We start from the raw sequence: 11,401 nt of genomic DNA on the forward strand, positions 1-11,401 counted from the left end.
TGGGGACATTTCGGTGTAAATGCATCCATACAGGCAAGACAGAGGCAGACCAGACAGTGAAGAAAACAAGGCAAACATTAGAAATATTAAAACGGAAATATAGGATTGAGTTGAGGTCCTTGCAGGCTACCCACAATTTCCCCAAACTGAGCCACCCATTAAGAAATTCATTCTCACTGTTTCATAAACCAAAGGGATTAAATTTGACAATATCAAATTTAATTTTCTGATCTTTTCATAAATGAAACACGCTGCCAGGCAATCTGTTTTCATTTTTTTTCATCCATTCAGAGTATTCGTTGGGAACACTGAACTCAATAATCAGTTCCAGCTTTCTTCATTAAGTTTTGGTTTGGCTTTGTTCTCAAAAACATTTAAATAAAATAGAAAATAAAGCTTTTTCTCTTGCGAGCTCAATTTTTAAATATACTGTGCTATTAAAACAAAAGATGTAAGAAAAGAATAAATAAAATCCTAACCAGAAAATCAAAATGCTGCAACAAATGGCATGAATTAAAAAATAAACTTTTTTGAAAGAACCATAAGGAAATATGATAAAATAAACATTGGAATCTTATAGCCTAAGAATATTCAGTTAACTAGGTAACTAACCTTGTGTTTTTAACTCACTTTTTGTTGGTGATTTAAAAATTACAAAAATAATTCTACTTTTTCCTCTCCTTTAGGATCTTCTCCTACATCATATTCTTCTGAGACAAGGCAAACATTAGAAATATTAAAACGGAAATATAGGATTAATATAACATACAATTTGGGAAAATGTAAGGAACGCAATGTAAATGATATTGTAAAGTCATTAAAACAGCATACTCTGATTAAAAGAAACATGTAATTGGGTAGGATAATAATAATAATTATAATAATAATAATAAACACGTACAAGATGGGTATGTATACTTGTATCCAGAATTTAACAACTATAAAGTTGTAGCATGCCAGACCATCTTGATTGAATGTAACTTTGCTCCACACAAGTTTTTTGTTAGACATATTCATATTGTTATCTAATAAATGATACATTCTTAGATTTTATCGAACGTTAATTTATAAATTGTTTCTGTCTTTATGTGTTTGTTTCAGATTATGCAGGATGAAATTATTCGGTCAGCAAGACACTTGCTGCAGTTGCTAACATCATCCAACCAAACTCCTGCTGTTGCTGCTGCGATGAATCAGAATACAAGGTACTTATGAGTTAATCCTACATTCAACTAAATTGAGATATATCTATGTATATGTGTATATTGTTAAGGTTCACAATTGAGGAGGGAGAGTACAAACCACCCTTGGTCCAGAAGGTCTTGGTCAAACAATGATTTTAATGACTACACACGTGTGGGAAGAACACTCTGTACGCCGACAGCAAGTGATCTCCGACTTAATCAAAGCATAAACAGATATTTTATAGCATCAGGGTTTGATTTACTGACGCCCCTTCATGCGTCACAGATACATTTTATACATAGATCAGATCAACACCACAAGGACTTTTAACCCAGAAGATCATCTTCTATTTTCATGGCTGGTACTTTCCGTTCTTGTCTTAAAGTGAATTGTTCCTCTTTCTTGCCGAGACATGACTAATCTCTCCTCTAAATAAATCTAACTCATGTGTGTGTGTGTGTTGACCTCACATGCTCTTTCTCAATTCACCTGTTGCACTTCTGACCTTTCACCAGGACAGAGGCTCACTGAGACTATATGTATGTCTTCTACTAAATAAATGTTTTAACCAAGAACCTCTACTAAAACCTTAATATAAAATGACCTGATATATAAGTGTTTTGTAAGCATGTATTGCAATTCCTTCTATGGCTCCAAGTCACTTGCACAATAGATTGTCCGGACATCGCGCCGAACAAAGCTTCCAACCCCCAATTAATTGACCGAGCTCCAACTCTTTAATAAGCACAGATATGCATTGTGTATAAAATAGTCATAACTGCACCTGAAATACAAAATTAACATCATCATAAACATCTTAAGGCCATCTTAAAGCTATCTGTTACATTGTTAAAGCCTCGTCTTAGCCTGCTGCTCAAAATAACTTCCTGCTTCTGCAAACTCTCTGCAAGCCTGTTTCCTGTCAGCCTGTGACTTTTAGCCTTTCTGAAAGACACACACTGTTCAACCCCTGAATGCAATATCCATGCTGCAGATTATATTTATTATTTAACAATAGCAGTAAAATAATTTCCCTACTCCACAATATGTGTGTGTGTGTGTGTATATATATATATATATATATATATATATATATATATATATATATATATATAGTAAGTAGCACGGAGAGAGGTTAGCCAACTAACGGAGTTGCAGAAAGGTAAGACAAATAAGGTGCCTAAGAAATACAGCAAGCTGTCCATACCTGAGGCCTTGGAAACTGCCAAGCAAAGACTCACAGCCTTGGCCAGCCGCTTGAGGAGGTACACCAGAGAGATAGAAGGCAGGAGAATAAACCAGCTGTTCTCCACAGAACCAGCAAAGGTGTACTCTCAGTGGCAAGGGAACAATAAGAGAACAGCACCACCAAGGCTGGAGACGGAGCAATACTGGAAGAGCATATGGGAGAAGGATGCAACCCATAACGGCAATGCTCAGTGGCTAGAGGATCTGAGGGCAGACCACAGCGACCTCCCTGAACAGGGTCCAGTAACCATCACAGTGGCAGATATCCAAGAAAGGGTCTCCAGTATGAAGAGTTGGACAGCACCAGGGCCCGACATGGTTCACGCCTACTGGCTGAAGAAGCTGACTGCACTCCACGAGCGTCTGGCAGCACAAATGAACCAGCTGCTAGTTAACGAGAGACACCCGGAATGGCTAACTGAAGGCCGGACGGTCCTGATCCCCAAGGACCCCAAGAAGGGACCGGTCCCCTCCAACTACCGACCAATAACCTGCCTCAGTACTACATGGAAGCTCCTGTCAGGCATCATATCGGCTAAGATGAACAGGCACATGGGTCAATACATGAGCGGGACACAGAAAGGAATTGGCAAGAATACCAGAGGCGCAAAACACCAGCTACTGGTAGACAGAACAATCAGCCGAGACTGCAAGACCAGACTGACCAACCTGTGCACTGCCTGGATTGATTACAAGAAGGCCTATGACTCAATGCCCCACAGCTGGATACTGGAATGCCTAGAATTGTACAAGATCAATGGGACCCTAAGAGCCTTCATCAGGAACTCAATGGGGATGTGGCGTACAACACTAGAGGCCAACTCCAAGCCCATAGCACAAGTCACCATCAAGTGCGGGATCTACCAAGGAGATGCTCTGTCCCCACTGCTGTTCTGCATAGGCCTGAACCCCCTCAGTGAGATCATTAACAAGACTGGCTACGGATACCGACTACGGAACGGAGCAGTTGTCAGCCACCTCCTGTACATGGATGACATCAAGCTGTATGCCAAGAGTGAACGAGACATCGATTCACTGATCCACACTACCAGGCTATACAGCAATGACATTGGAATGTCGTTCGGACTGGAGAAGTGTAGTCGGATGGTAACAAAGAGAGGGAAGGTAGTCAGAACTGAGGGGATTGAACTACCAGAAGGCAACATTGCAGACATAGAGGACAGTTACAAGTACTTGGGGATCCCACAGGCGAATGGGAACCATGAAGAGGCCGCTAGAAAAGCTGCAACCACCAAGTACCTGCAGAGGGTCAGGCAAGTCCTGAGGAGTCAGCTGAATGGTAAGAACAAGATCCGGGCCATCAACACGTACGCCCTGCCCGTGATCAGGTACCCTGCTGGGGTAATAGGCTGGCCAAAGGAGGAGATAGAAGCCACTGACATAAAGACAAGAAAGCTCCTTACCATGCATGGAGGGTTTCACCCCAAATCCAGCACCCTGAGGCTGTACGCTAAGCGGAAGGAAGGGGGCCGGGGACTGGTGAGTGTCAGCACCACAGTCCAGGATGAGACAACGAACATCCAAGAATACATTGGGAAGATGGCCCCAACTGACCGAGTGCTCAGTGAATACCTCAGGCAGCAGAAACCCAAGAAAGAGGAGGGAGACGAGGAACCATCATGGAAGGACAGGCCCCTGCACGGTATGTACCACCGGCAGATAGAGGAGGTGGCTGATATCCAGAAATCCTACCAGTGGCTGGACAAAGCTGGACTGAAAGACAGCACAGAAGCACTAATCATGGCAGCACAAGAACAAGCTCTGAGCACAAGATCCATAGAGGCTGGGGTCTATCACACCAGGCAAGACCCCAGGTGCAGGCTGTGTAAAGATGCCCCAGAGACAATCCAGCACATAACAGCAGGGTGCAAGATGCTAGCAGGCAAGGCATACATGGAACGCCATAACCAAGTGGCCGGCATAGTGTACAGGAACATCTGTGCCGAGTATAACCTGGAAGTCCCGAGGTCAAAATGGGAGATGCCCCCAAGGGTGGTGGAGAATGACCGAGCTAAGATCCTGTGGGACTTCCAGGTACAGACGGACAAAATGGTGGTGGCTAACCAACCGGACATAGTGGTGGTAGACAAACAGAAGAAGACGGCCGTAGTGATCGATGTAGCGGTTCCGAATGACAGCAATATCAGGAAGAAGGAACACGAGAAGCTGGAGAAATACCAAGGGCTCAGAGAAGAGCTCGAGAGGATGTGGAGGGTGAAGGTAACGGTGGTCCCCGTGGTAATCGGAGCACTAGGTGCGGTGACTCCCAAGCTAGGCGAGTGGCTCCAGCAGATCCCGGGAACAACATCGGAGATCTCTGTCCAGAAGAGTGCAGTCCTGGGAACAGCTAAGATACTGCGCAGGACCCTCAAGCTCCCAGGCCTCTGGTAGAGGACCCGAGCTTGAAGGATAAACCGCCCGCAGGGGCGTGCTGGGTGTTTTTTTTTATGTGTGTGTGTATATATATATATATATACACACACACACACACACACACACACACACACACACACATACATATATATATATATATATACACACACACACACACACACACACACACACACACACACACACACACACACATACATACATATATATATATATATATACACACACACACACACACACACACACACATATATATATATATATATATATATATATATATATATATATATGTATGTGTGTGTGTGTGTGTGTGTGTGTGTGTGTGTGTATATATATATATATATTTTTCATAGGCAGGGATGGGTCAAAGAACAGCACATCTTGATGAGAGCACAACACATGAAGAGGTATAAACTTATTCTTTTTATTCACTGATCAACACTGAGAAGTTTTCGCTTAATAAAAGTGTTATTGAAGGTGACCATCACTGCAGGTCACAGGTGGCATTTACAAAAAATAATATTATTATTGGATATTCATCATTAATCATGAAAATGTAACACTGTAAATTTTGGATTGAAAAATATTTTTTTATTATATCCAGTTTGCACTGTAAATGCATGCTTCTTTTACCGTTTCTTAGTATATACAGGGGTATAATTAATGTTAAATGTGTAATTTCTTTGGACTCAGAGATTGTATTTGTATTATTGCTTTCAGTTAAGGGACGCCCTGAATGATTTGTTTCCCAAACTGAAGGAGGTAACAGGTGGCTGGCTGCTGTTCAAACCTGGGGGTGTGTATGAATTCTGCACTGTGTATAATTAAACTAGAAACTGATCCTGCTGTTTAATAAGTACTTTTAAGACAAGTTCCTTTTCACCGCATGTTGTGAATTCCTAATTCTGAGTAGTTTTGAAGATACTTTTCTTGAGGCATTGGATATATTTCATGATCAGAATAATCTGCTGCAATTTGCTTTTATACAGGTGGTTGGGGAACCCGAAAACTCTCTCTGGTTCCTCCAGCTGATATTGGCTATACAGGGACAATCCTAAAGGCTGCCAGTCGTGGGGGTAAAAATTTATATATTGCTCCTATTCAAGAGGAACTTAGCAATGACCCTGTACCACTAAGCGATGAGTCCTTCAGATGCATGCCAAAAGCAAAATGCCAGAAGTGTGGCATAGGTGTTCCACTGCAACTTCTGTCAGAACACCTAAAATCCTGTCCTCCTTTGGAAACTCCCAGTGAAAGTACTGTGGTGAATTTAGATGGTGATGAACCTACAGAAAAGGAATGTAGGTTTTTTGACAATTTCATACTAACATATTACCCAAAAGCATAAAGTGTTAAGAGCTAGCTAGAAGGAAAAATTAAATGTTATAAAAATAAACTTTGTCCTTTATAATTTATTGCACAACAGCACCATTGCAGCAGTGTCCTGTCTGCACAGATATGTTTCACTCTGACCTCATTGAGCTGCATGCCTCTTCATGTGGAGAAAGGTATTTAGCAACAAAAATTGCAATTTTTATTGTCATTGGATTTAAGCCTTGAATGAAATTTAACAACATATTTTGATAGTAGCTCACGAAATGAAAAGGGGCATGAAGATACAATAATTGAGGAAGGGCTAGCAGATATGCCAGGACCATCTGGAACTACTTGTGAAGTCAGGGATGGTAGGTCAATCATTTAGTCACAGGTTATGTAAGGAAGGTGTTGATTAGTAACAATCAACAGCTAATGTGAACAATTCCTGGAAATCAAACCATTAGTTTGTATCCATTCAATGGATTTCTTATTTTTGATAGCCTCATATTCAAACTACTTTAGACAATCCTTCAAAGGATAAAACATAATCTTCTTGTAATAGTATCTAGATAGAACGTGATATACAGACTATATCCAATTATAATCACTTCTATTTTCTTTTAGGCTGGTTAACTGTTTTGGACTCTTCAAAGGCCAAATATGAATGTGCAAAGAATGCTTTGGACATGCATGAAATGGAGAGCCCATTACGTCTCACAATGGACATCAGACAAAGTGTAGCTGATCAGGACATGGCCCTCATCTCATTCTACAAGAGACCCAATGTTGAATGGGCACGTCCCTTGGAGTGCAGGCTTGAGGGTAAATTTTCTGAAAATGATACATAAATATATCTTGAAAGAATTATTTGTATTCATTATTTTATTTTGGTGATCTAACAGGGGATACAGCTATCGGACAAGGAGTAATACGTTTTTTCTTATCAACATGCATGGAGAAGCTGATGTCTGGTTTTTGCATCAATTTTGGTTAGTTTGTTTTGGTTGACCGTACCTATGTTTGATGATCATTATATTGTAGAACTTTTCACAAGTTAATTGTCTCTTTATTTTGTGAAAACCTCTGTATTGTGTGTAAGTAATCTTCTTTTTTTTTTTTCTTTCTTTTCATTTATCTCATAGCAAACTCTAATGTTACTCCACTTTTTGAGGGAGAGCCAGGCCATTACATACCATCAGCAGCTCACTTTCTTGTGGAGAGTGATATGTTCCTTATGGCAGGGAGGATGGTAGGGCACTCCTTTCTTCATGGAGGCCCATGCCTATCTGGACTTAGCCCAGCCGTTGTGCATGTCCTACTTGGTGGTAGTCCTGAAACTGCCACAGTTACACCCGAGGACTGTCCAGATCTAGACCTGAGAGGGACAATTCAGCTTGTAGGTTTTTATGTTTAAATGAGGGAACGTTTATACATTGCCCCGTGTGAGTTATAAACATGTCTAACCTAGACTAATCCTTTAAAATTGTTCTAGATCAAAAACTCTGCCATTGAGACATGGTCTGAGACTTTTAACTTGTCGTTTTTTTTTTTGTTTTTTTTTTATGTATGAGGAATTAGGAATTTATAGTTCTTGTTTCTGTCTGAATTACTGTCTTATGGGTTACAGCTTGAAGGGCAACCCAAGCTGTCGGATGAAGAGAGAAAACGTGTTCAGGATCTGGCATATGCATGGGACCTCCCCCCCTTGACAGAGAACAACAGGAGATGGCTGTTTGAGAAATTATTACTCCATTCTGTGAGTAAATTGAAAAGTAAGTAAAATATTTCTGTGTTACTGTTTAGTTAACGTTTTTCCTTAGGTCATTGGAAGAGTGACGAGGTCGATAAAACAGCTGAGAAGGGGACTTAAAGAAACCCATATGTGGACCCTGCTGACCCAGCGACCTGACACGGTGCCCTTACTCTTTCCACAAGAGTTGGCTGCTGTGAATCCTGAGGTAAATTTTGTGTTCCTAAATACTGTATTCATTAATAACATTTTACTGTGTTGTAGAAAATGTAGTCCAAAGCAAACTATGAAGACTTGAGTCATTCTACAAAGTGAAAAAATTGCAATTTTAATTTGGCATTTACCAAGAATTATGTATCAAATAATAAACTTACCATAACAAAGCTGTATTCATTTTTACAAATAAAATGCACAAATACTAAAAATGAACATATTCTTGTGGACCATACATCTTTACAGCAGTTTTTCTTTAGTCCTGTAAAAATAAAACTGCTCAAAGCCTGATTTACATATAGAAAACGATTTTGTAGATTTGAAAAAGACATGACTAAAATACATTAGTAATTATTTGGTAATACACATTTTCTAATTATATATTTAGCCATTAATGTTGTTTGAATTTGAAAAAAAAAAATTGATTTCTATTTTCATTTTTTGTTTGAGACAGTTTCTTCTTTTAAGATACAGTCAAAACTATGTAGAGGTTTGGGGATCCAAGTGAACACAAAAAGCACAAAACATGGATTATTATAGAAATTTATTCAAGAAATCAAGTCATGGACCATAAGGCTAAGTGGGTGATAGTGAGCTAAGAACAGGTGAAATATGGCTATAGGGAAGGGAACTACCCAAAACAAGAACAGACAAAATCCATGGAAATCTGAAAAATGTGCAGCAGTATTTTTAAGGGTATACTTTGTTCTGTTACAGGTCCTTCTTCAGCGGATCGTGTGGCCAGAAGATGAAGATGATGACTGTCCTCTTGAAAATAAATGCCGAATCACAGGCTACATGAGGCATTTTATTCTAAATGGTAGGTTTGCCATTTTGCAGGAGGGGAATACTACGGAGCCCCGCAGGGGACATGGGAGGAAAAAAAAATTAAGACGGACTTTTGCGAGATCTCGCAAAACAAACTCGGGATCTCGCAAAAGTTGAATTCCAACAATGGCGGCAGCTACTTAGTTGTAATATTACTCTTTCTGGGTCACAAAATACACCTTTAAGATATTTTGAGGCGTGAATGTAGTGGTGTAAATGTCAGATACCTGCTCGGTTTACAAGACATCACATATTTGCAAAAGTGCTCCGACGCTTTTGGAGATGTGACACCCACTAGCTCGAAGCTAACGGGAGGTCGAGACCTACTACAGCCGGGAGGAACACCGCTTTCCCGGCACATCGTGCCTCGACCTCCCGGTCGGCTTCGAGCTGGCGGCCTCTGAAGAATGCGGCTAAAACATTTGCGAGATCCCGAGTTTGTTTTGCGAGATCTCGCAAAAGTCAGTCTTAATTTTTTTTTTCTCCCGTGTCCCCTGCGGGGCTCCGTAGAATACCAATATTATTGCAATGTTAAAAATATATTGGTTGGATTTTTTTCAAGGTTGTTAAACCTCATTTTTTTCTTCACAGCAACACCAAGTGAGCTGAAAAATGTCCTAAAATTCTGGACTGGATGGGAGATTGTGCCAAAAAGTCTCACAGTGGAGCTAGTGGATGGCAGACATCCAACTGCTGCCACCTGCTATGAGACCTTGCGCATTCCATACCACTACAAGGACTATTTAACTTTTAAGGAAGACCTCATTGCCTGCTCTGAAACCTGCCACTCAGGGTTTGGACTCATTTGAGTCATTCCCATAATGCAAGGTAGTGTTGTACAAGTCTCTGTTTAAGATTTGGAATATAAATGTTCACATCTACTGGGCCTCTCTGATGCCATTTACTCTGTGCAGGCAACATTGGTTCAGTTCTCGGTTGAAAATGCCTTTAAGTAGTTTTTAAAACTGTTAATGTCTTGAAAGTTTACCTTGTCAATGACATCTTGCATGCATCTTGATCAAAATAAAAGGACAAGATTGACTTACATTGTTGTTTTAATTTTGAAACATTCCAACCATCAGCCTTCAGTCAAATATTGCTTTACAACATAACATTCAAACTGACAAGCAGTTTCTATTTAGTTTTCTGAGTGAATCTATATTTTTAAGTTCCCTCTCCTAATTCTTCAGTATTTACATTACGAAGCTTTACTAAAAATTCCTACTTATAGCAAAGTTTATAGCTTCAAACAGTTGGTGAACCCTGTGTAATCTCATAGATTTCAGCACAATTTGAAGATCAGATCCCATTTCATGACCAAAGTCACAATAATCAGAACTGCTTATACACAATTATGTTAATGAAAACACCATGAAAATTCTTTGAGTTGGTTTAGTTTAAGCAGACTGATTGTCCAGATGCCCGTGATGAAGATCCGATTACATTTCATGACCAAATTGTGCAGAAATTAATGAAATTCAACAAGATTCACAAACTTTCCTGTAACTGTATGTAGCTTTCCTATTCTAAATGAATTGCTGACAAAACTGAACAGCCATAATGTAGATGTCCGCACCAAAGGACTGGGATGCCGCTCTTGGATTAACAACGCCCTGTAAAGTTGTCATTTGTTCTTCTGTCAATGGACAGTCAGTGTTCGGAACAACAATGCTTGAATGGTTATGGCAAGATAGGCCACTGTCCTCCCAGTCAATGTCTGGAATCTGGAAGCCCTGCAACGAACAAGCAAAATTAGGAAAGAATAATTGTATATAGGAATCAATGAGTACTAAAAATGTGCACCTTTACCTGTGTGTTTTCTGGAACAGGAACAGGGTGATATCTGTGACCCAACTCCCACAGCTGGTTGGGACTCATGTTGTTTTCTGTTCGCAGTGGATGGTTGTCCCATCCACTGCAAAATGTATTCAAATCATCCTCCAGTCGAGGAAGAAAGACGTAATGGCAGCAAAAGAGGTGTGCAACATTTGAAATGTCAAGAAGGCCCTCTTCCTCAAGGTTGTGAAGAACATCGTAGTAAATGCATGTAACGGCCACCCAGAGGTCTCTCCACAGTCGCTCTATTCTGAAATAATATATAAAAAATATTTAATTAGGTATGGCTTTTCTTGGTGTGTATGAGAAATTCCCTGCTTGTTTCTAACCCGACATGAAATGTGTGCATGACAACAGTAATAATACATTACCAGGGCATGTAGGAAGGACCCAGGCATATCACTTAAAAGGTGCCAAAAGGGTTGTAATGATCAGTGGCAACATGAGATGACAACCAGACCATTAACACAGAATGAACATTCATGGAAGGAAGGAACAGACTGGAAAAGGTGCGTGAATAACTAAAAAAATAGGGCACATTCCTGAAGGCTCTTTGGGGTTTGCTGGACCTGTCCAATATTTTCTTCCTTGAGGGGTAAGTAATGGAAATTG

The 11,401-nt window shown here is 40.2% G+C and overlaps 1 protein-coding gene and 1 pseudogene across 2 annotated transcripts in view; one reads left to right on the forward strand and one right to left on the reverse strand.

Annotated features, from left to right (window-relative positions):
• Positions 1-1,342: 1,342 nt before the first annotated feature.
• LOC146715016 (uncharacterized) lies at positions 1,343-10,000 on the forward strand. Its single transcript, XM_085440785.1, has 13 exons — positions 1,343-1,372; positions 5,199-5,252; positions 5,566-5,641; positions 5,835-6,146; positions 6,272-6,353; positions 6,436-6,530; positions 6,787-6,984; positions 7,065-7,151; positions 7,305-7,558; positions 7,790-7,918; positions 7,983-8,120; positions 8,843-8,945; positions 9,545-10,000. The coding sequence occupies exons 1-13, from the start codon at positions 1,343-1,345 to the stop codon at positions 9,760-9,762; spliced, it is 1,776 nt and encodes a 591-aa protein (XP_085296911.1). The 3' UTR covers positions 9,763-10,000.
• Positions 9,991-11,401, reverse strand: part of LOC146715017 (uncharacterized) — a 3,598-nt pseudogene continuing 2,187 nt past the window's right edge. Inside the window, exons 5-6 of the transcript XR_014918906.1 lie at positions 10,763-11,039; positions 9,991-10,686 (exon numbers count right to left, since the gene is read on the reverse strand). The product of XR_014918906.1 is annotated as an uncharacterized LOC146715017 (transcript). The remainder of the gene's footprint in view (positions 10,687-10,762; positions 11,040-11,401) is intronic.

Source organism: Copadichromis virginalis, linkage group LG3 (assembly GCF_057382275.1).
Source record: "Copadichromis virginalis isolate Kocher_CV1m ecotype Utaka linkage group LG3, C_Virginalis_male_GT1.1, whole genome shotgun sequence".
NCBI classification, from domain to species: Eukaryota; Metazoa; Chordata; class Actinopteri; order Cichliformes; family Cichlidae; genus Copadichromis; species Copadichromis virginalis.

What these genes read in the sequence shown, in the direction of transcription:
- LOC146715016 (XM_085440785.1), top strand. Translation starts at nt 1,343, where the DNA reads ATGACTACACACGTGTGGGAAGAACACTCT. An exon ending in AGAGCACAACACATGAAGAG is followed by an intron (nt 5,253 to 5,565) that starts GTATAAACTTAT and finishes TATTGCTTTCAG; the next exon opens with TTAAGGGACGCCCTGAATGA. An exon ending in AGAAATTATTACTCCATTCT is followed by an intron (nt 7,919 to 7,982) that starts GTGAGTAAATTG and finishes GTTTTTCCTTAG; the next exon opens with GTCATTGGAAGAGTGACGAG.